The sequence below is a fragment of the Sciurus vulgaris genome, assembly GCF_902686455.1.
Source record: "Sciurus vulgaris genome assembly, chromosome: 8".
NCBI lineage: Eukaryota > Metazoa > Chordata > Mammalia > Rodentia > Sciuridae > Sciurus > Sciurus vulgaris.
Window position 1 is genome coordinate 103,595,064 of NC_136468.1, and position 26,236 is coordinate 103,621,299.

At 39.1% G+C, this 26,236-nt stretch overlaps 1 protein-coding gene across 6 annotated transcripts in view; it reads left to right on the plus strand.

Moving 5' to 3' along the window:
* Window positions 1–26,236, plus strand: part of HECW1 (HECT, C2 and WW domain containing E3 ubiquitin protein ligase 1) — a 422,686-nt gene that overhangs the window by 190,517 nt on the left and 205,933 nt on the right. For all 6 annotated transcript variants that reach the window (XM_079149876.1, XM_079149880.1, XM_079149879.1 and 3 more), the window contains one exon: window positions 3,440–3,547. In XM_079149876.1, the coding sequence (XP_079006002.1) occupies window positions 3,440–3,547 (108 nt within the window). The remainder of the gene's footprint in view (window positions 1–3,439; window positions 3,548–26,236) is intronic.

Below are 26,236 nucleotides of genomic sequence, written 5' to 3' on the forward strand. Positions count from 1 at the left end.
TTACCTTCAGAGTTCCTTCCTAGTACATGAGAATAGCACTTTTACATCATGGATTTAGAAATGTGAAAGGGTAATAGATTCTCCCCATCAGACCTTACTATTTTAGTAAAGTCATAGTGGGAGAATCCTAAGAGATTTTACCAAGATTTTGTTAACAGAGGCATGAGTTACTCTGAGTAACCAAGAAGCATGTTGTGCTTCTTCTGATGGGCTTAAGAGACCTGGGTGGTGAATTGAGTCTCCTTCATAATTGATTATGGGCTCACTTGCCCATTCTGCTTCTAACAGCAGTAGTATTTTGTTGTCCACTCTTCTATTATAGATTAGGACGTGGAAAGCATAGCTAGGGTTTTCACTATTAAGACAAATCAAGAGAAAATACAGTTCTCATTTCTTAGGTAAACTTCACTAGAACTTTCTGGTTAAAATTTTAATAACCTGCAAAAATATTTTCTCTGTTATAAACTGGGAGCAGGAGGTAGGATGTTACATACCAGAAGAAATAAACATCATCCCCAAACATATTCTTATTTTGAGGAACTTAATATATCTTTTTGTGTTCTGTACAAAGCGCATAATGACTAAATTTTAAATAGTACTGGCATAAGCTATTATTAATGGCTTTGCTCATTAAGTATCATGGGGCTTTAAAATAGGATGTCCTATTTTTAGCTTAGTCTCTAGACAGAAATAGCTGCTTATTAGATGGCCGACACTATTCTGAGACTTCTGCCTATAATAGTTCATTTAATACTCACAGCAAAAATATTAAGGTAGGTGCTAATGTTACACCCATTTTGTAGTAAAGGAGCTGAGACACAGAAGTTAAGTAAGATCACATAGAAATGGTAGCTGTAACCTTCCTGCCTCAAGGGTGGCTGTAAATATTGCTCCCACAAACAGATTTTTGCCCCAATGAAGAATACAGAACAAAGAGCCTCCAGGCAGACAGCCCAGGAGCCACATTCCTCATTGTGGTGGCGAGCATGATTTGGCCCTTAGCAACTATTCCAGTACTCTTCTCTCCTCCAATGCATTTCTCTAGCACAGAATATGGTCCTTGACAACACATTTGGATTCCTAAGCAAAGACTAGGAACTTTTCTAAGGTAGTAAGAGGACCATTTAGTTTTCTTGTGGATACTTGTTACTAAGTGTTGTTATTTGTGTTAGGAAAACAGATATTCATCAGGACAAAGTGTCAATCCCTTAAAATATGTTGTGCATAAATGTGTATAGTAAAATATATCTTTTTCTCTTTAAAATGTGTTATTTTATCAGTTTTTTGTGATTCTTCCCAATTCCCCTCCCTTTTCTCATTTGTGCTCCTGTGGATTCCTTGATACTTAACCCAAAACTTTCTAAATTCTAGTGAAATTACCTGTTTTCCTGAACAAATCATCAAATATATTAGAAACTCCTGAGTACAAAGATCATGTCTAGTTCACCTGTACATCACCAGGGTTTAGTGCAATGCTTAGAATGGAGAAAAGTATGCAGTACATATTGTCTAATACATGAATGAACATCATTCTTCTAGATGTTGCTGTTTATGAATACCTGACCATATCTACTAAACTGAATATTCAGATAATCAGAGTGGATAAATTTAGGTATATACCGCCTCTTAGAGAATTGCCATAATGAGGCAAATTTCTACCTGGGTGTGAACTCATTATATCTGTACTGAAGACCCAGGGAGCTAGGAAAATATTATGCTTTTTTGCAGAAATGAGGCAATTACTGTAAAAAACATATTATGCAATCATCTTAGTAACCCAAACAGGGCTATAAGCACACACTGTGAATTTAAAGACAGGCAAATTTTGCAAACAAGTGATTTTCCAAAGGATACAAACAGTTCTTGCTGTTAACAAAGCAGAGATGGTGCTCCTTGCCCAGTCATCTTTGCAAGGAAGGGGCAGCTAAAAATGTGCAAACAACATAGCAGGTTATAAGTACCATCTACCAGTTATCTCATTTACTCCTTCCTGAAAGGCAGAAATTTTTACTACCTACCTCTCACTTTGCCAATGAGAAACCTGAGGCTATAGACATGACAATATTGGTAAATGGCACAAAAAGCCTAAAGAGTTGGTCTTTTGGCTTCAAGCTCAGCCCTTTTCGAACTTTATTATTGCCTGTTTTCTCAGTCCAGCCAGATGCAGGATGAGAACCTCAGGGTATCCTGGGTTCCCTATTTCCTTCTTTGCAGAGCCTTGATTCTGGGACTGCCTTCATTCCCAGATTTGGACTCTCGAAACATGGTTTTTCCCAGATCCTCAGATCCAGCTAGCTCATGATTACTTTCTGGTGAAGTGAAAACTACATGGGCCCTGGAGAGTAGAGGTAAAATTCATATCCCTAGCTTCATGTGCACTGGGAATGTGGAGTCTGAAACCAAGGAGGTGACCTCAATGTGGTCTTCTAGGATCTGTCTGCTCCAAGAATCTGGCATTCCTCTCAGATTCCAAGAATCTGGGCAATGGGCTTTTAAGATATCAGTGTGTTGCAATGTAATGAGAAGAGAAACAGCAGTAAATGAAAACACAGTCACTTAATAGCTGCTCCCAGTACCTCCAAACAGTAAGTTCTCCCCTACCTTGTCCCTCCACACACCCAGCTTCATTTCCACCCATGCAGCTCTTCTCGTCCTTCAGCATTCTTTGACCACCCTGTTGGACTTCTTCCTTGTCACTGTGTCAAAGCACCCTGTTCTCTTCCTCCATCTCTTATTGCAGGTTACAAGAATACATTTATTTCTTTGTTTTTTGTTTAAAAGTGTTTTCTTAATTGTAAGCTTCAATTCATAACCATATTGGTTTTGTCTAATACTGTGGTCCCTGCACCTTCTTCAGCATCTGGTAGATGGCTGGATCTTAACAGTTGAATGATAAAACGAATGCATGAGGTCAAGAAGGCATAGGTGAATAAGTTCACAGATGAGACTCATGTACCAGATGATTATGATGCCCATAGAAGAGAAGAGATGATGTGGTTGATGAGAACTGGCCTCCAGATGGAAAGCATGATTAGACATTTTCTTTATGTCTTATCCTCAATCTCAAATAAGTCTCAGCTCATAGAATCTTTTGGAGGAAGACTTTCATATGAGATTTCACAGATATTAGAGCCATTGAAAGTGCAATGAACTGCCACTGCTGTGATTATTTCTGTTCCCAGAGAAATTCAAGAATCATCTATGTAATCACTTCCAGGAACATTGGGTGGGGAGAATATTCCTGCACTAACAGGGGGTTGGTCCTGATGATGTCTTAGGATGCTTCCAGCTGTCTGATTCTACAATTCCAGGTGCTTTTTCTTCTATAAGCTGTGAATGACATTCACACCCTTTGCTCTTTTTTCCTTTGATTTCCCACCCCCAAGATATGCCATTGACGGTATGTTTCTCTGCTCTCCTTTTTTTTCTGTGAATATAGATGAAGTCTTGTCTGAAAATTTTCTGGACTATAAGAACCGTGGAGTCAATGGTTCTCATCGTGGCCAGATCATCTGGAAGATTGATGCCAGCTCTTATTTTGTGGAACGTGAGTACTTTTACCATTCTTGTTGCTCAGCAGACATGGCCAAAGAAGAATTCAATTGCTTTGTCCTTTGTCCTGTGATTTCACTTCCCCATAGAAATGTGCCATGTAAAACAGAGAGGTAGATTAAATGAGATCCTTAAAAAATTTTTCAGTGGTGAGTGGTGAGTTCTAGAACAACTGGGTTACGGCCATCTAAACCAGGCCACAGGGCCACTCTAATACCAAAGAAAACTGTGGTTAATGTTCATCAGCCTCTGGACTCAGGACCCTTTGACTCATATCCCTTGACTTTCACTTCAGACTTCTCCAACTTTGCCATGATTAAGACCACATCTTCTCAATATGTACCCTGTTTCAGTTTTGCCTTTTCTTGATCCAGTGCTATAAGGCTCCTTGCTCATGACCCCAACATGTTGATAATATTCCACACTTTGTCATACCTTTGGCTCTTGCTACAACTCCACAGAATGGGGATGACATGTTAATAATGCCAGCCAATTTCTTTGACTCCCGGTATACTGACATTTCTGGGTGTATGCACCGGTATTATTTATATTATCAAGATATTGTGCTAAGTGAAATAAGCCAATCCCCAAAAAAGCAAAGGTCACATGTTCTGTCTGGATGCTAACACAAAACAAAGGAAGGGGGCAGGAAGAATAAAAGAAATCCAGTGGATTCGACAAAGGGAAATGAAGGGAAGGGAGGAGGACAGCAATAGGAAAGACAGTGGAATGAATCTGACACAACTTCCCTATGTATATATATGTATACACCACATCATGTACAACCACAGAATGGGATCCTAATTAGAATTAGATGTACTCCATGTTAAGTTAACATACTCTACTGTTATGAATAACTAAAAAGAACAAAAAATAATGATAGGAATATAAAAAGGGTCTACAATCTGTGCTAAGAAGTTATAATAAAATCATCTCTTCAAAATAAAATAATTGAGTGAAAGCATATTCAAACTAGGTTAAGGAACAGCATCCTATTTTTTAAAAAAGCAAATGACTTAGAAAGAGCATGTTCAAAACAACTGAACACTTTAGAAAAATTACATTTTTAAATGTTCTTATGCAGGCTTGAGAAGATTCTGGTCCTCAGTACACCTGTCACATTAGCAGTATCTCATTGCTTTGGGAAAATGAATGAAAGTGAAATGAAAGGGTAGATACTTACATTTTGTATCAAATGAGTGATCAATATATTAAGAAGCTATGGTTCTATACTAATAAAATTTGTCAAATTACAAAAATTGACAAATATAGTTTGTCAAAAGCAAAAATTTATCAAGACAAAGTTTAACTGAGTTTGAAAATGATTATAACATTAACTCAGGGGAATACATACAAATCAAGTAAATTAAAAAGTTACAATGAGGCTGGGCATGGTGGCACATGCCTGTCATCCCAGGGGCTCAGGAGGCTGAAGCAGGAGGATCTCAAGTTCAAAGCCAACCTCAGCAACTTAGTGAGGCCCTTAGCAACTCAGCAAGACACTGCCTCTAACTAAAATATGAAAAAGGGCTGGGATGTGGCTCAGTGGTTAAATGCCCCTGGGTTCAATTACCAGCACCAAAAAAAAAAAAAAAAAGAACAGTTACAATGAATTATGGTTTAAGGAGTCTGAATGGATTAAAAATATATATCATAAGCTACACATATTTATATTTTGGTGTAAAATAATTTTAATTTTCAAAAACATATGATTGAAAATGGGCCAAATTAACAAGTAGGGAGAGATTGAATTTCAAAATGTTCTGATATGGCTATTCTTCATTAACAGATCAAGGCATTAAAGGTTCTCTTGCTGTAGTGAAATCCAGACCATTTTCTAGAAGGTTACAGAAGTGTTTGTTATGATCAAAACTAAGATTCTTTGCAGCCTCCTGATGGCAATAAACACATTAATCTAATTGATAAATTATACGCTCTTAAATGAAGAATAATTTTGCTCACATTGAACATTGGCCAGATTTTATATACTGAAGTATAACAAAAGGTCACTGTTTCTACATGGAGATTAAATTAAAATAATAAAACAAAATGATATTTTCCTTTTATTTTTATTCTTCATTTTTCTCTTTATTTTTTCCTTTTGTTGTTTGTTTTAATGAGAGTGGAAGTATATGGCATATGATCTAGAGTCTATAATGTTTTAATAGCATATTTCTTTGGGGATTATGATTCAATTTAGAAGCACGTAATTGCTATTGATTTATACAGTTTTTTAAATGGTCTGACTAAATCAGATTTTGAAAGTACCACCAAATTAGAAGTATTCTAAAAATAATATTTTCTGTACTCTCCAAGGAGTTAGGTACATGATAAAATACAAAAGAATCATTTCCTATTCTCTGGCATGATTTTTCCTTAGTTGGCCCCTGGGATTTGTCTACAGTAATAATGGCATAATAGGAGGACTGTAGAAATGCAATGTTTAACATGACAAAAGAAGGAACCGGTGAAATTTTAACTCTACCCATCCTGATAAAATCTTATAATGGTGTTGTAGTAATTCAGTGTTCATTTTTTACTATGTGCAGTTGGGTTCAGCTGACCACTCTCGAACTTTCAGAAGGAGTTATAATAGGCCTTGTCAAATACATACTCCTACCAGGAGTGTGTATCTCTGCCCAAATCCACTGCTCATCAAATTGTAGTGGGAAGAACCAAGTAGTGTGACTAGAACAACTGCTCACTGCAACCAAAAGAGGCCATGGTCAGAGGTGACCTCTCTCCACACACTCTTGTGTTCTCATCACTATTCCGAACCCATCTTCTCACTTCTGTCCAGGTGTAAACAAGAAACTGGAATCGTGTGACTGCTTTGCCTTGTCTTCCTGTGCTGCCCCTGGTTGGTACCAACTTTCCCCTGTCTCAATTTCCAAGTCAGCTGAGATGAAGCCAAGGGGCTTTCAGATTCAGCTGCTTCCCCATCTCTACCCTTGCTTTCCAGTGTGGAAGTGTGCTCTAGATTCACACCCAGATTCTCTGCATTTATCAGAAGAACATCCCTCGAACACCTTTTCAGCCCATCATTTCCAAATCCTTTTTCATCACGTTATTTGTCTTACTTAGTCCATTGAGGCTACTGTAACAAAATGCCTTAGAGTGGCTAAGTTATCAGTAATGGAAATTTATTTGTGTAGACTGGGAAGTTCTGGATCAAGATACCAGCAGATTCAGTGTCTGGTGAGGACTAATTCTTGTCTTCAAAGATGACACCTTCTTGCTGTGTCAAAGAAGAGGCCAAGAGGGCTAGGGAACTTCCTTCAACCCCTTTTATAAGGGGATTAATCTCATTTGTCATCACCTCCCAAAGGCCTGACCTCTTAATACTTTCATACTGGCAATTAAGTTTAGTTTTGGGAATTCAGGGGAATACATCCAGACCATAGGATCATTTCAAATTAAAAAAAAAAAAAAAGTGGTCCCTGATTATACATAACAGAAACTCTAAACCATCGATCCTACTATAAGATTTTAATGGCACTTCTCTGAACATAGGAAGGCAAGAGTTACATACGTGGGCCTGTCAGAATTTGCCTCATCACCCTGAGCTTCAGCAGATGGCTTTGGAGCCAGAGGTGGTATGATCACCACAGTGGCTCATGACCCCTGAGACTCTAAGCTTCTGGTGTCTTCTTCTATAAAGTGAATATAACATACATCCCCCACAAGGTGATTCCATGAGAACTACCTGAAAAAGCATGGGTGATTGTCCAGGCATGCATCTGGGGCAGCCAACACTCAGTAAACACCAAGTGGACTGCTGTCACTAGAAGGCTTTGAACTGGGGATTGTGGGTGTTCCAACAGTGTTCAGGGCAGGAATGTACATTCAGCTTTGATTTCTGCTCTAGAAATGGACATCTTAATGTCTTAGTGACAACTGTGACTTATATGGCTGTATGTTGAGAGTTTTCTGTGGGGAAATCCTTTGCAGCCAAATTCGGAGACTGAAGGACCCTGGAGGAAAAGCAAGGCTCCAGAAGAACTCACTGACTTCTTTTCATTAACATTTCTGACACATACTTTCTCCTGCATGGAAAGGCAGAAAGACCAACACTGTGGGAGCCAGAGGCAGCCAGCTCTGCATGAGATACAGGGACTTTGTCAGACCACAATCCAGATGGACATGTTCCTAGAACCTTTTATTTGAATTTAGGTAGGTTTTCACCAGGACTATTCTACCTTTTGAGTCAATATGACCAAGGATTGCACTGTGGGCTTCTATTTTCAATTGTATTTTACTATATTCAGTGAGATGTGTCCATTTGTGGTACAATAATCATTTGGTCCAAGACTCTATACCATTCAGAAGGTTAAGTCTACTGAACATTGACCTGTTCAAGGTAAAACTGTGACAGTTATACTGTTTCACAGGTTTTCTATTAGGAACAAGCATGACTCCATATAAATATTTGCAAGACAACAGACATGTATATATCTTACTTTTGATTCTATGACTCCATGAAAACAATGCTAAAGTGAAATCATGGTTAAAGTTGCATTGCAATACAATTATAAAGGAATTCCAGTATTGCTAATGTTCTTGCTCATGTTTCTTAAATTTTGAGAAAAGAATTCATGGTTCACACTAATACTCTTAAAATTCTTTTTCATCTTTGATCTGTACCCTTTCACCACATGATTTTCCTGGTGTCCTTCCCACCTAATCTTTTCCATAAGCCTACTTGCGATCATAGCTACACTTAATGTTGGCCTTTCGTCTTATTTCCTTCAAATTTTGCTTTAGAAGACATAAAAGAAATAATCTTGCTAGGGAAAAGCCTCCTGGGGTGATAGAGGAAGGAATCCAAGCCATCAAATCTATAATCATTCACTCTTTAGCAGACCAGAGTGAAAGGCCTAGAAATATTCATATACTAATAATTTTGTCCCTTTAACGTTATTACATATCATGTGATATCATATTTTATATTATACATATTGTGTGCTAATGGAATGTACGAAGAATATAAAAGTGATTAAAATTAGATAGAGCTGTTTACAGATGGCTCTTTGGACTAGGTCTTAATAAAAGAGTAAGATTGAAGGGCATGGCACTGATGGGCAGAGACAAAAGCAAAGCTGGGCAGGGAGGACACTTCCAAACTGTGCGAAGGATGCAGGGAGCTATGACTAGCTGGCATTCAGTTGAGAATTATGTGAAAGTTCAAGGTGCTTAGATTTAATATAGCATAGGAAACCATTCATTACTTTGTTTTTGTTTTGTTTTTTAGCTTCAGAATAATGTGATAAAAATGGGTTTGGGGAATATTTGTTCCACATAATGTAAAGAAAACTTATCTGCCTTAACTAACCACAGTAATCACAGCTATAGCTTGCAGCATGTGAGAGAAGGGCAGGAAGAGGGCTGAGAGGGGCTCTGGTTACTGACTGGTCACCCTTTGGCTGCACTGCTGCTAGAGGCAAAACTAAGGGCACAGTGTTTCTAACTGAACAAGGTCAGTGAGACAGTGAGGCTGTGACGATGGAGGGCAGAGGTCCAGGTGGGAAGACAGAACATAGGAGTAAGGGGACATGGCAAGTTCATCCTGAGACCACTCAATGTGAGAAGCCGAGATGTTGTACATAATCCTTTATTATCATGTCAAGTATTTCATTATATCCAGGAGCATCAAAATCAACCTTCTGTCCATGTGCGTTTCAGTCTCTCAGATTAAATAACAAAGAATGACTGAGCATTATTACAGAAAAAAACCAGAAAGATAAAACCAAATCATTCAATTAAGATTCACAACAATACAAAAGATAATTCTGGCTTCTTATCAAAATATGTCTGATTCTCCCAAGATGAAAACTCTTAACACAAATAAGTGGTCAAGATCCTATTAACCCACACTTTTCTAGATTAACCTTGAGTTGCTATGTCTCTTAATCTTATAGGGTTTCAGAAATGAGAGTTTCATCCCTGCTAACCAAGGCTCTTGAATCACACTAGGGATGTGCTAACCAGCTTTCCATTACTACAAAGAAATATCTGAGATAAGTAAGGTAGAGATGAGAGAAAAGTTGGCTAACAGTTTTGGAGGTTCCAGTCCATGATCAATTGGCCCCATTGTGTTGGGCCTGTGGTAAGGCAGCACATCATGGCAGGATGGCAATGGTGGGGAGCATGTGATGGAGCAAAACTGCTTGTGTCATGAGCCAGGAAGCAAAAGGGAAGAAAGTGAGGGGCCAAGTACCTCTTCAAGGACCTACTCTCAGTGACCTCAGGACCTCCCACAGGCACCTCCTCTTAAAAAGCTATAGAGACTCCCAATAATGCCACCTTGGGGAGCAAGCCTTTAACACATCCTCCTGTGAGGACACTCAAGAATCAAAGGAAAGACAAGCACAACTTCTTCCTGTACCTCGTGTGAAATTCTATGAAGAGGAGACATAACCTGGCGTTGGTGCCAGGATTTGGTCACTATCCATGAATTAGAGAAACTGCTGGGTGAATTTGCTCAGTGGAAAGGAAGGACTAACTTGCAGGGGCTGGGTGGCAAGAGAAAGCACTGGAAAGGTACTAAGGTGGAGAGTAGTTGGGCCGTGAATCTGAGGTAGGTGAGACAAAATTAAAAAAGAATTCTGGGAAAGGATCCTGTGGTCCAGAGGTTCTAAGTAGTGTAGATGTGGGCCTACAAAGCACAGAAAGTTCCTGAAATGCTCTCTGTGAATAAACATCCTGATTAGACTTGCATTCTAGACATTTTATCTTGGCAGCCATGTGGAATGTGGACTATAGTATTCTAACAGTGGAGGCCTGAAACCAACACCAAACACTGGCACAAAAGTATATGAGAAATAAGGAGCCCATTAAATGAGAAAAATGGAAGAAGATGAATTAGAGAGAGGCTCAATATTAAAATGGTTTGTTGAGAAGTTGGATATGTATGTGAGAGAAGAGGGAAGTAGTACTACAAACATTGGTCTGCTTACATATCTCATGATCCCAGCCTAAAAAGACAGAAATGGGACTAATTTGGAAAATTAAGATGCCAAGTTGAGGTTAAAGTGTCTCTGGGGAAGAGTGCAGTAGTCAGGTAAATGGACAGTAGGTGCTCATGAGAAGGACCTGGCTTAGAAAGAGATGGGAAAGGAACAAGTAAGTGATGTTTGAAGTGAAGGACTTTGTTTAGGGAGATCATAAAGTAGTGTTTCTCAAAGTGTGGCCTACTGAAAATTGAGGAAATTCACCCAGGTGGATATTGGAAGTGCAGATACTACAGGCAAGAAACTTTATTTTTAATAAAGTTTAATAAGGTTTTTTCATGAAAATTCCTCCCATTGTGAAACGGGGTCCACATCCCCTCCCCAAGAGCCTAGGGTAGGCTCTGTGACCCTTTGTCAGTGGTGAAGTGGTGCTGCACCAGCTTTCAAGTCCAGGCCTCTGGAGTGGAAGTTTCCACTTCCTACCTCTTGAAAAACTCACTACCGGCCCCCCTGAGGAAGCTATAGTATGAAAAGTCCATGCTCGCCTGGTGAGAGGATGAATGGGTGAGCAGCTTGCCTAGCCCAGCTGTTCCAGACAACCCTGCTGAGGCAAAAGGCCACATCAGAGGTCCAGCCTCAGCTGCTGTCAATCACAACAGTGTGCAAGATCCTAAGAGAGTCTCCCAGCTGAGCCCACACCTCACAGAACTTAGCTGTTTTAAACCATTTGGTGGTTATATAGCCATAGTAATGGGAATAACAGGGAAATCAAAAAAGCAGGGCCCTGGAAGTGAAGGGAAGAAAAACCATCACGGATGCATCATTGACACAACAAATTGAAAACCACAAAGGAGTCATGGAAGATAGTGTCTAGATATAGTCAAGTATCTGTGGATGGAAGCCATGTGGATACTGTGGTCTTTGACAAAGTAATCCAGTGAGTTGATAAGAAGAACTGCAGGCTGAAGGTTAGGATGACCAGTGCATTTCTGGTTGGTTGGAATTCTCCAACTTTGGTCACTAAAAGTCCTGGACCCCAGGCAACCACTCAGGCCTGAGCACATTGGAGTGACTGATGAACCTCTGGTATAGAAGAGACAGAGTGAATAACCTTTTCAAGGAAGGTTGGCTAAGACTGACTCTGAGGAGATAGCAGCCTGAGAAATAGGACCCCAGGGAGGTCTTCTAAAGATGAGGTGGCTTGAAAATGTTTATAGACAGAGTGAAATGAGCCACAGAAATAAAAACTCACTTATTTAGCACTTACAGGTGTTTGATTTCTTGGCAAGGATGTTATATCTTTTTAGTTTAAGCTGACAAGAACACCATGAGGTGGGCGACATCACTATCATATCTAGTGAGAAGACTGAGTCTCTGAGAGAGGCATGGTAGCTTGCCTGAGGTCCAGAGCTGGAAGATGGTAGAGGGGAACTTAGCCTGGGTTTAGCTGTTTGTTAATGGAAGAACCCATGAGAGATGTAGAAGCACAGCATGATGAGTTGAGGCCCATGAAGAGTCAGAAAGGATCATGATCTAGAAAATAGTTGGGAGTCAGGCCTTTTCTGGAAGGACTTGAGCAACTATGGACAGGGTGCCTGGAAGTTTGGGTGAAGCAGATGACAGGTATATGATACACATGAAGAGATGGGAAGAAATGTTTCTGCTGACCACTCTACAATGCCCTTTTCTTTACATGAAGGGAAATAATAAGAAATTGGAAAAACGTAAGAGTGATTTTAATCTATGCAAACATGATACACTTTGAACTCTATTTAAAAAATGGAATTCTCTCCATCTCTTTCAAAGTACTCTGTACACAAAATGAATCTCCTATGTACAAAATTTAGCCAGGGTTGCTGAGGCCCATCTTATATCTGACTCATAGAAGGTTTCTATAATATAAGAGGGATAGTTATGCCCATTTTTATCTCTATAAGATGGGTGCCCATGATAGCTTCCTCTGAAGGCCTGTGGCAGGGAAGGGCAGCAAGAGGCCAAATTTGGTAGGCGCGTATGTGGGACAGACAGAGGACACTGACCTACCTAAGATGCTGTGTCTGGACCTGCAGCCAGGTGGATAAGGCAGTGTCTGAAGGGCATGGCAAGCTGATCACCACAGTGTCCAATTAGACAGACAGACGTAGCAGATGGGAACAAAGGTGTCTTCAGTCCTTCCAGGAGAGTCACCTGTGTTCATCCCTGGGAATCTGTACATAAGCCACAAGATCTGACCCAGAGCTATGGTGCAGGTTAAGACTATTGTCCTGAGTAAAATGATAATAGTAATACCAGCACCTAAACATCTCCATTTTCCTGATATCCTAGGCATCATTCTGAGGGCCTTAAACATATTGCCTTATTTAATCTTTGTGAAAATCCCAAATGGCTGATATTTGTGGATGAGGAACCTGAACCACAGGAAGTTAGTACAGCTAGTCCAGTATTCACAAGTAACACATAATTGGTATGTCTAGGATCTGAACCTAGGCAGTTTGCCTTCAGAGCCTGCTCATTACCCCCATCATGACCCAATAAGACCAAAGCAAGCCAGTAAGGGTACCCACTGCTAGGATGGAGATTTGGTGCAAAACTCCAGTTGCATGGAGAGTTGGGGTGCTGTCTTATACACTGCAGAGAACTTTGAAGTAGGAGTTATTCCTTGGGACTTTCCCCCCTTAGTATGGTTGGCAAGGATATTATATGGACATCAGACTGGGAACTCAGACCTCACTATGCTGTCAAATCCATGACCAGAGAATATGGTCATTGTGTTAGTCAGCTTTCCATTACTGGAACAAATCCCTGAGTTAATCAACTTATAAGTAGGAAAGATGTATCTTGGCTCATAATTTGGGAGGTTTCTGTCCATGAAGGATTAGCCCCATTGCTTTGGGTCTGTGGTAGCAAAGCATGGTAAGAGTGTGTTGGGAGGAAGCCTTGTCACCTCATGGCCAGGTGTGAAAGAGACAGACAATCTCTTGAAGGGGCACACCCCAGTAACCAGAAGATTTCCCACTGGACCCCAGTTTTTTGTTTGTTTGTTTGTTTGTTTTTTGTAGAGAGACACCTTTATTTTATTTATTTATTTTTATGCGATGCTAGGCAAGCACTCTCCACTGAGCTACAAACTCAACCTTAGACCCCCAGCTCTTAAAGCTTTCACCACCTCCCAATACTGCCTCAGGCTTAGGTCGAAGCCTTTAATATGGGCCTTTGGGAGACATTTATCCAAACCATAGCAATGGTAAAGATATATTTAATACTCAACTCTACCAGAAAGCAGATCTGGAGGAGTTGAGATATTTAAAGCACAGCCTTCTTCCCAATCAGATTATTCTGGGTGGGGAGATAAGAGTGTCCACCATAAAAAGCTATAGAGAAAGTCACATTAAAAGGCAGACTACCTGGGATTTCCATCACTTTCTTACACCTAAATCCAGAATCTCCTTCACTTTGGTGTAGTTGTTATGTATGAATTCTGTTTGCATATGCATTTATAAAATTATTACTATTCCCTATGGAAATTTTGAGGAAAGGATCAAAGTAAAAACTCATCCAAGATTCCAACACTGAGATACTATTTTCAAAGACTTTTTTATTGCTAGCATCTTCCCTTAATGGGAATTAATAAATATTTATTCAGTTAAAGAATTAAGCTAGTGCTCAATATTCCAGTGTAGGAAGCATGATACTTAGACTTAAAAACAACAGCCATTAAGTCTAATCTTTCCCACAGATGGTTATTGAAACTAAAATGTTGAATGTCCATGCTAGAAGAATAAATATGGTGGAGGGAGGGGACCAGGTGGTCTCTGGATCAGACCCATGACAAGAGGATATCATGAGAAAGAATGGAGTCAGTCGAATGTCCTAATTTCTTGTGATAAGGAGGTGGCAGAGATACCATCTTTGAAAGCAGAGTTTCCTACTCTCATGGCCCAATCCATTCAGTTTAGCAACAACCAGTTTACTAACTCCTCCTTCTTCTACTGGAGCCAGGAAATAGATGCTTAAAGAGCAGAGTATTCCACACCATTCCCTACTTACGCTTGTTTCTTTTGACCTACTATATCTCTCAGCCAGGTCAATGCTTAAGTACATTGCAGCTGTTCTTGGTGAGGACAGAGATACTACACAGAACATCAGAAAGTCCTGGTCACACACCACAGCTGCCTTCCCAGGCACTTGTCACTGCTCCTGTGCATCTTATCTACTGTGGGACAACTCAGAGGTATTCCTAGGACTTTTTGATATTAGCCAAGACAGGTCTCTAGTCAGCTGCAAGACCATTGTCAAATGATACAGCTGCATTGTCCACACCAGCTTTGGAAAACTAAGTAAGAGTTCAGAGTCTGAATAATGTAAAAATTCAAAAAGTCCTCCTAAAATCTTAATAATCCCTACTTTACTGCCTGATATATCTCATTTTCCCAGAATTCCAGAGTTGATATGTATATTAGTCAACTTTCCATTATTATAAAAAATGCCTGAGTAAATCACCATTTAAAGAGGGAAGGTCTACTTTGGCTCACAGGTTTAGAGATTCCAGTCCAGAATCAGTCAGCTCCTACTGCTTTGGACGAAGGCAGCATATCACAGGGGAAGCACACTACAGAGAAAAACCTCTCACCTCATGGCTAGGAAGCAAAGAGAGAGGAACAGGAAAAGGCTGGGGTCCCACTATTCACTTTGAGGGCACATCCCAATGACCCAAAGCCCTCCCAAGGTCCCATCTCTTCAAAGTTCCACCACCTCCCAACAGTGGCTCTCTGGGGACCAACCCTCCAATACCTAGACCTTTGGGGGACATTTAAGATCTGAAATACAGCAGTATGGTACAAAGAACAGTGCAAAACCCACCAACTACCACTCTCCAAAATCTGGACACAAACACCTCATTCATTGTTTTCCTCTTTTCCAGCAAAACCAGTTTGCAGAGCCTTGTTCATATTTAGACCTGCATTGCTATTACCAGCTATGTTACCTAAGGGAAAAAGTCAGACAAAAAGCAGAAGTTAAAAAGGGAGAAAAGCATCTTACCAACACGAGCATTGGACCCTTCCAGGTTACTCAAGTCCTACAAGCTTAACATTCCAATCAGGGAACTCACCTTGTAAGTGGAGAATTGTGTCATTTTACCTCCTAAACCCTTGGGTGGAAATACATACATGGCTGCTGCACCCTCTACCAGAGAAGGGCATATGAAACGTTCCTATTTTTATACAAAGTTTAGAAACTCGAACCTATATACTCAATCTTTTCTGAGTATTCCCCTCTTGTATATCTCTAATCCCCAATTTCACTCTCCATTAGTTTATAACCCCAAGAAAAGGGGCTTATTCCATAGTGTAAGTTTCTACTACAAAGAGCAGGAATTTCTAGTGAAAATTAAACCCTTAAGTCCTGGCTAATATTTTGCCAGTAGAAAAGATAAATATTAAAAGAATATGAAATATTGTTCAGAGACAAGTAGATTATGTCAATCCTTTATAAGCAATCAATAATAGAAGGAAAAAGCCAAGAAGTATGAAAAAGTGGTAAAAATAGTAGTCAAAATAATCTGTGAAGTGACCACAATGACCTTACGACCTCACTGAATGCTTGTGCCCCTCCCCCCACCAAATTCAAATGTTGAAACCTATGTTAGTCAACTTTGTGTCACTGTGAACAAAATACCTGATAAGAATAATTGAAAAGAGAAAAGGTTTATTTTGGGTCACAGTTTCAAAGATCACAATCCATGGTCATCCAACTCCATTGCTCTGTGCCTGAGGTGAGACAGACCATCATGGCAGAAGGGTGTTGTGGAAAAATGCTGCTCATCTCATGGCAGCCATGAAGCAGAAAGAGAGAGAGAGGAAGGGGCCCAGGAGAAGATCAACTCTTCCAGGGCATAATACTCCCAGTGACCTACTTTCTCCAGCTAGGTATTCTCTCTCCCAGTAGTCTCTCCACCTATCAATGCATTAATCCATCAGAAGGATTCATCCACTGATGAGGTCAAAATCCTCATAATCCAATCATTGCCTAAAAGCCCCACCTCTGAGCTTTGCTGCATTGTGGACCATGCTTTCAACACATGAGCTTTTGGGGGATATTCCAGGTCTAAACCAAAACAAAGCCCTCGCTCCCAAAGTAATGGAATTTGGACGTGATTGGGAGATAATCAGGGCTGGGTTAAGATCAGGAGGGTGGGTCCTCATAATGGGATTAATGCCTCTATGAAAAGAGGAAATAACACATGACGTGCCACGTGAGGACACCAGAAACAGAGCCCTCACCAGAAACTACATGTATCAGCATCTTGATTTTACATTTCCCAGCCTCCAGAACTGGTAAATAAATGTTTGCTGCTTAAGCCATCTAATCTGGCAATTTTTTATTGCAGACCAAACTGATTTAAACACCCAAAAAGCAAATTCTTAGAAAATTTGGACTCTTGAGAAAAGATCCAGCACTCTTCCCTGAGTTTCCTCCAATCCCAGCTCAGCTTTTCTTTAACCATCTGGTGGGATTTCCATCAGTTCAGTCCCTATAGCTTCCTGTATCTGCACTGGATGATATTTGTGGGCAGTGCACTAAGATCTGCTGGAAGAATAAAAAGAAAGTGATTACCTGTGCTCCTGTCACTAAGGGTGGATTCTTCCAAGGAATCCAAAACATGTCTAAAGGACCAGGAAAGGCGCTCTGAGAAACACTTGTCTGCTGATCTAAATAGACAGGTGGGAGGATAATGCAAATCTTACAGGTAGTTCCAAACTGATAACTGGGCAACAAGCTAAGTCACATCAGCAATAGAAGGGTCTCACAAAACCTGTGGTTCCTGCTACCTACAGGAAGTATAGAAGTAGGAAAATAGTAATTTGGGGATATTTGTGTCTGCTTAAAACTGTTCTCTAATGATCTCTCCTTCCTGGAACTAAAAAACCTCCCACACAAGCAAGTACTTGTCACCTCTCCCACCTCTGCACTTCCACCCGGACAGTTCTGGGTCATCCAATACACTCAACAAGCCTAACCAGAAAAAAAATATGTGTTTGAGAAAACCAAGGTGAAATCTCCAAGTCAGTCAAGGGGCCTGCACATGATGGACAGTATGCCAGGGAAAGGCACATGCTATTTCCCAGGTTGTACAGATGGTTTGTGTACCTCATTACTCACTTCTTATTCTCAAAGCCTGACACTAATCTGTGCTTCATAGCATCTGTGTCAACAGACTTGTCCTGGATGACCTCTTCAATACAGCCTAATAGTGAAGACTGATACCTTGAATTCAGAAATGCTTTTCCTAAGGGGCAACAATCCCAGCAAATTCCAAACCTACAAATATTTTTTTATGAAATCCCACACCAATGGAACCTGTGTTAGTCAACTTTTGATTGTGGACTAACCTGAAAAGAACAACAGAGGTGGAAAAGTTTATTTGGTCTTACTGTTTCAGTCCATGGTCAGTCCAAGATAAGGCCGAGCAACATGGCAGGGGATGGTAGAGGAAAGCTGCTCACCAAATGGTAGCCAAAAAGTAGAGAGAGAGAGAGAGAGACAGAGAGATTGACAGAGAGACAGAGAGACAGAGAGACAGAGAGAGAGAGAGACAGAGAGAGAGAGAGAGAGACAGAGAGAGAGAGAGAGACAAAGAAGAGCCAGGAGGACAAGATATACCCCAGTGACCTACTTTCTCTATCCCCACGTGCCTACCACTACAACCCAGTTAATCCATTCAAATTATTAATCTTTCAAATGGATTAATCCAATAATTAGGTTACAGCTCTCATACCTAATCATTTCACCTCTGAACATTCCTTCACTCTCTCACATGAGCTTATTGAGGGACCATCTCATATTCAAACCATAACAGAACCCAATGTTCCTTTTTGGAAAAGACTTGTTGCAATGGCTGCCTGTTCCATGTCAGAATTCCCCCACCTCCAGCATCCAGTTACTGTATCCTAGCTCTGAATCAACTGCAACTGAGGGATGCAGCTGCCAATTCAATATGCAGCATGCCACATGGCCTGGCATTTTTATACATGTTTCAACTTACCAATCCCTAAGTACAAGGGAGCCAAAACTGGTGGACGGGCTTTCCTGAGGCTGGAACAGCAGGAATAAATGTTTCTTACCAGCAAGATTGTTTTCTTAAGTAACTATTCAGCCTCACCTGCAGCTGACCAAATTAGTCTTGACTGAGCATCAAATAGTAAAGTTTAATGGTGTCTCTTAGAGTTCAAGGAAAAAATGATCGGGGGAAGAGGAGAGGCACCCTGAGATGAACTGGGGAATGGAGAAGCCTCTTTATTCCTGTTGCTCCTCACCAGAGAAGGCCACCCCTGCATATTGCACCTGTCCTGCATCCTGGTGGGCAGTTCAAGTAGCCTATTCACAGCCTTAAAGCATAGTTCTCCATACACACCTTCAGGACAGCCATTCCCACACACTTCTGTATGAACAGGAACCCTAAAACTGTTAACACATCAGCCCTGTTAAATAAGGTCACAAGAATACTGGTGATCACAATTCAGAAATGACTCCCTACCTTGAACTATCACCTGGAAGACCACCAGGTGACGTAATCAGATCACCCGGCAGATTGTTGTAACCCCCTTGAGCTCCTGAATGGTCATGGACTTGAGCTCTGCCTTTCTTCATGGCCCCTCTTTATCAATGTATCTTCTGAAGCAGCTACCTCACTTTCATTCACAGTTCTCCCTCCGATATAGTTTTAGAAAGCAATACTCAAAGCCCTCTCCTTGATAATAAGCAATAAGCCCTTCATTTGAAAGGTCACATTGAGATTTCTTCTCTCCTACACTCACACACACACACACACACACACACACACAATAAAAAATAAAAAACACTGCCCATAATGTATGTATACCTTTGTCCCAATGATTTCTTGAACCTCTAAGGAGCACTAATTCAGAAAAAATTGTTGGTTAACACCTGAGCAATGTCTATGCTTTCCCAGAAAGACCTCTGGACCACCCTCCAGCAAGTCAAGAGCTAACTGAAAACATTTGTATTCAGTTTAGGATGTGGGGAGGGATTTTCATATGGCCCTTCTCCCTTCATGCCAATAGTGGTTCTTTTTACTTTCTGGAGCCCTTTAATATGATAGTTGGTCAGCCCTAAAGCATTCTAGTTTATGTGTCTAGTCTCAGTTCCAGTAAACTCAGTCCTCTACCATCTGTCCATCCAAGACCCTTCCATCTACTTGGATTGACATGCAGTGATCTACTCCAGTATTCCAGGATTAGTGATTTTTGTGGCACTAGACTTCATGATGGTATTACTGCCACTCCTGTCCTTGGGCTTGGGGAAACTTTGGAATCCTTACCTCCAGATTGAAAGCCAAGGGGAGGCTTAAAGGTGGTTCAGCTGGCCAGGTCCAGGATAGGGGATGGCAGTGTCGCAGTTACATGACGCTCATTTTTCGTTTCTCATACTCACTACTTATGTCCTTTATATTCCTCTCCAGGGATTTTTTTTTTTTAATTTTATTTGTCTTTTCAAGCCCAACTCTTAGTTTTCTTGATCTTTAATATGTTTGTTTCTGTGTAATTCCTTTCTGCTCTTATTTTTATTTTTGATTATTTTCTTCTTTCTGCATTCCTTGGTTGTTCTTTTAATTTGTTGTTCTTTTTCTAATTTCTTCAGATTGCTGCTTAGCTCATTGGTTTTTTACCATTCTTCTTCTCTATGTATGCAATAAGACTATAAATTTTCCTCTAAGCAGTTTTTATTTTGCTTTATTTTGGTGAGAGTCATAGAAGCACAACACACACAGAAAAGTACACAAATTTAAATGCAGAGCTTATGAATTTTCAGAAAGGGAATTCTTCCATGTAAATAGCACCCAAATCAAGAAGCAGAGCTTTACTCCAATTTTAACCCATTCTGTTTCTCTTCAGCCTTCTCACACATCTGCATTCTATCTGGGATCATTTTCCTTTTAAGAAGAAAGGGCTCCCTTTAGTGTTGTTTTAATATTTTTCCGTGGAAGCCTACCAGTGACAAATCCTCTTGGTTTCTATTTGCCTGGAAAGATCACTACTTCACTTTTATTTTTGAAGAATGATTTCATGAGCTATGTAGAATTAATTCTAGGTCAGCTGTTTATTCTTCAGCCCTTAGGAATGTCATTTCTCTGTCTTCTGAAAAGTCAGTAGGAGTCTCTTTGTCATTCTTTTGAAGATAATGTGTTTTTCTCCTCTGCTGCTTTTAGGATTTTTCTGTCTTTGAATTTCAGAAGTTTAACCATGATGTGCTTAGAAGTGGTTTTGGTCTTTAACCTGATTGATAATCTATTATTTCCTTTGCCCTGATTTCTGGAATTCCAGTAACAGAGGTCATTCCATCATGTTCCCTGTGTCCCCTTTTCTCTATACTTTCCACCCTTTCCCCACCTCACTTCTTTCAGTCTGGATATTTTCTGTTGACTCATCCTCCATTGACTAACTTTCTGCTCTATTTGATCTGCTGCTAAACATGTATATAGAGTTCTGAATTTCAGCTACTCCATTTTTAGTTTGTTTCTTTTCTATTGGTTTTAATTTTCTGGCAAAGTTTATACTTATTTATCCATTCTATGCATATATAAATCACAGTTTCTTCAGAGTCTTTGCCTGATGACCTTATCAAGATCCTGTTTCCATATTTTCCCCTTGTTTTTGGTTTTTGCTTCTGTTTATTGCTATATTTGATTATTTTCTTTCATTTGCCATACATTGGTTGTGAAATATTATAGTTACTTTATGTGATGGCTTCTTCCTCCAGAGAGGGCATATTAGTCAGTTTTTCATAGCAAGATACTTGAGGCAGGCTAACTTTATAAAGAAAAGAGTTATATTTAGCTCATAGTTTTAGAGACTGAAAATCCAAAATCATAAAATCCCATTAGTGCCTGACAGCACCATGGTGGGAATGCATGTGGGAGCGAGAGACACATCTCAAAACAGGAAGACAGAGAGAAACTGGAATCTGACAATCTGTTCCCAGAGTGGGTCTTTAATTGACTAGAGAACCCCCACTAGGCTCCACCTCTTCAAGGTTTTACAATGTCTCCCAATATCACCATCCTGGGATCAAGCCTCCAACACATGAGACTTTGGGGAACACACTTAAAACACATCCAAACCAGAGCAGATTTACCATTTCTCCAGCTAAGCAGTCGGGTACTGATGGCCTTAGCTCAATATTATCAAAATGTATAAATGCATTCTACTGTCATATTCAACTAATTAGAATGAATAAATTAATTTAAAAAAATTTAGAAAGTAAGCCAAATGGAGAGCTGTCCAGTTTTAGTAAGTTTTAGTCTCCCCCTGGCCCACCCTGACCCTAGGGACTCCTCTCCAGGGTTTTCATAGAGAGCTGAGGATGTCACCAGGGGCCCTTCCCTGGCAGATCTCAATATCAGCAGATGGGAAATTTTGCCTCCACTTGTCAGATTTTTTTCATGATTAGATCATTAATCTTTTGCCCTCAAGGCATCAGGATTTAGCAAATGTCTTATGGAAAGCTAGCTGAGAAAAATTAGGAAAACTCTGGTCTCCCGTGACAGCTACCAGGGAAAAGAGGTTTCAGGTTATCGGCCCATCTCACCTGTGATCCCCCCTCCAGAATTTTTAGAAGTGGTCACTCCCATTGCTTTAGAGTGTTTTTAAACATCTCGTATTAAAATTAGCTTATCTACTTAGCAGTTGAAACATTAATATGCTACAACTACTCTATCCTAACAGGAAGAGAAAGTCTCTAATTACCTTTTAACTCCACATGCAATGACCCTAGATCAGAAATTCTGTCTGAGGGTATAGAGGGGTGACAGTAATCAGCACTTAACTTGTAAACACAATACATTCATTAGATTGTTTTTGAGTTTGGAATTGGCCCCATGGCACCTGAAACAAGTATTTACTATAAATTAAAGTTCCAGTGTCATTTCACACAATGGTTTATTTTGAACACTTTTGCCATATTAAAATCATTAACGTGGGATTTATTCTTCTGTTCTAAATAGAAAATTAGTCAAATAATCCACAGTTCTTCATGCTAAAAAAAGTCAATTATCACAATTGCTTCAAAAATAAATTGTAATTAAGCATATTCATTCAAATTATCAGATAGCTCATAATGTAGCTATTAGAGAAACACAACTATCACATGCATATATTTGTGAGTTAGGCAAATGTGAAATACAAAAAGATGCAAAATCTCTGTTGATTCTAAATTTACGACTTATTTTTTCAGTTATTTCCCATTGTAATTTAAATTGAAATTAAGATAGCCAGCCCTTAACATTCTAAATCACAAAAGTTTTAGAAGTGCAAATTCAAGTAAGATGAATTTTTAACAAATTTTGACAAATCAATATGATATCTTATAATACAGTAAGACCCAGATATTGATTTAAAAATCATTTTACTACAAAAAATATCATTTTGGTAACAGAACTGCCATGATTTTTCAGGGATGATGACAGTAGAATAAGATTTTTTTCATTTTGGTTTCGTTGTTATTTTGGTACAAATTAAGATGGCTTTTAAAAATTACATTTTTTTTCTTTTAAATGAGTTATTCAATACAACCTGCAAAAAATTAAATGTGGTATAAAAGATAACTCTGCTTATTTCTGATGTGGCCCAAACCAGAGCCTGAGGCATGAGAAACTTTAGAATTCTACCTTATGATGACCCAACAGGCCATTTCAGTTTTCAATTAAAATAAATTTTTCAATGTTAAATCTTTATGTTCATAGTGAAATCTTCACTGTTAGATGCTGTGTGAGTCAATGTTCTATTACTGTAGCAAATAACCTAGAATAATCATCTTATAAGAAGGAAAGATTCATTTGGGCTCATGGTGCCAGAAGTTTGAGTCCATGGATCCTTGGCCCCATTACTTTGAGACCTATGGTGAGCCAGCACATCATAGTGGGGCCAGGTTGTTCTGCTGCCTGCTCATCTCATAATGGCCCAAGGGAAAGGAAGAAGAAGAAACCAGAGTCACAATATCCCCATGGAGGTCACACCTCCAATGGCCTAATTTTCTCCCACAAGGCCCAATCTCTTAAAGTTTCCACCGCACTAAGCTGGGGACCAGGCCTTTAACTCATGGGCCTTTGGGAAACATTTTAGTTCCAAACTATAACACATGCCTTGTCAGTGGACACTAATTCCATTTATCTGCATTTATTTGGAAGCCCTTCACTCTTCCTTTTATTTGGATCAAAAGTCGCAGCTGTTCTCTAAGCTGCTTATTTCTTAAAATCCATTTAACTTATATTTATTTTGTTAAAAATGAACATAGTGCACAATGGAATAGACTGGAAAGACTTACGGTTTCATATCATAAATATTTCCTCAAAAGTGCTGTTCTTATTACTTCCTCTTACTGAAACCAAATATCCTTCAGGTTCAATTTAATTTATATCTCATTCTTTTGTTGCTTCTTGATCTTTTTGAGCATTTGAAGTTATTATCCTTTCCATTACTCCTTCTAGATAACTATTGAGAATTCCTCTTTTGCAGGGATTATAGCTTCTTGAGTTAAGATTGCTTTTCTTGAATGTTGAGAACATGTTTTATATTTGTCTCACATCTGTTTTCCAAATTAAATATTAATAGAATTAGGTAGAATGTTATTGTGCAGATAATTTGGGTTTTTTTTCCTGCATAAATAGATGACTTCACAATGGAAGACATCTCTCCACCGTGCTCATCTGTGGTCTGTCTGATTCATCAATTCTCAGCACACTATGGTTCATAAGATCTGGGTACCTATGTATTGCAGATATTGTAATATGTGCAGCTAAAAACTTGCCAGGAAGTTCAGATATTCTTGGGGCTGGCAACCTGCTGTGTTCAGGCAGCAATGGTGTTATTCTTAAAGATTATTTTTACTGGTTATAGAATTCCAAGCTGACAGCTATCTTCTTTCAGCACTTTGAAGCTCTCAGTCCTTTGTCTTCCATGGTTTCTGCTCACGTTATAAAGTCATCTGTCAGTTTAATTGTTCCTTTGAAGGTGATCTAGCTTTTTTCTTCATTAACTGATGATTCTTTTTCTTCTTTTTCATATTTTTACTGAGATGTTTGGTTACTTTGTTCTGTGAGATGCACAGAGATTTTTTAATCTATAGCTTGATGTCTTTCATTACTTTCAGAGGATTTTTAGATTTGGCACCATGTCCCTCTCTGCTCCTTTTAGGTTCCATTTATACATTTTAGATCACCTGCCCATGTTCTATGTGTTTCTTATTCTCTCTTCTATATTTTCCTTTTTTTTTTTTTCTCAACATACTCTATTCTGGATTTTTTTTTCTGACTTTTTTTTCCACTTCTCTAAATTTTCTTCTCTGTTTTGTTTAGTCTTATGTTAAACCAATCCATTAAGTTCACAATTTCAAGATTATAGTGTTTTCAGAGTTTTTCAGGTTCTGAATGTGTCAATTCTTTTTATAAACTTCATTCTGTGCTAATGCTTTCCATCTTTTATTTTCTTAAATGTTATGCACGTGTGCTTGTAAAGCCTACATCTATAATTCAAATATCTAGAAACCCTATGAATCTGCTTATATTGCCTGTTGTTGCTTTTAGTTTAGAGGTTTTTTTTTTTCTTTTTTTTATATTGCTTCTGTCTTTGCATGTACTTGGTCAATTTTAATTGAGAACTACACATCATAAATGAAAACTTGCATAAATAATTTGAAGTTTAGAATGATGTCATTTTCCTCCTGAGATGATTTAAATTTCTTTCTCACCCATGTCTAGCTTTCCAAAATAACCTGAATTGAATCTCAACACTTGAAATGATTTGGAGGGCTTGGACGAGTGTATTTGTTAATCTATTCAATTATTTATGGTCCCAACTTGAATCATAAGGGATTTTCTAGAGTCCTCCTTTGGAAGGCCCTGGAGTCAAGTTTTACGCCATTTACCCTGCAACTCTGTCAAAATTTCTTTTCAGCTTCCCAGTCTCTCAGAGGCTTTTTTTTAGAATCAACACAGGCACCCCTTAGGGAAACAGCAACTGCAAATCCTGGGCTCATCTCTGAGTTTTATCTTCTGGATCTTGACCTCATTATTTTATTTTCCACCGACTTGCTATGTCCCGGATGGCTTCAGGCTAGAGTTTCCAGACTTAGGGGAGGAAATACAGCATACTTACTTAAATTTGAATTTAAGATAAACAATGAATAATTTTTTAATGTAAGTATATCCCATGTAATACTTGTGACATGCTTACACTAAAAGTTTATTGTCTGTTTATCTGAAACTCAGTTTTAACAGTGTTCTATATTTTATCTGGCAAGCCTCCTTCAGGCAGATTTATTTTGCATTTTACAACTTTACTAAACGTTCTCTGAATTACCTGGTGCATCATGACTTACTAAAATATTTTTGAGATACAAATCATCATATGAAGAGTTAACATACTTTCTAAAATCCTCACTCTGCCTTGAACCATATGTGTGACCTTGAATAAGTACCCTTACATTTTGGTTTCATTTTCCTTAGATGTAAAACAGGATTAATAGGTGACATACATTTCTCAAAGTCTGATTATTTGCCAAGCACTGTGCTAAATGCAAAAAAGAAAGGTTAACAATAATCGCCTATACTTTCTAGGATTCTAGTGAGGATCAAATTAGAAAATAGTATGAATGGTCTGCTACATGTTAAGTGCTAATTAAGACCAATTTAATCATAACTTGTAACCTTAATTGAATAT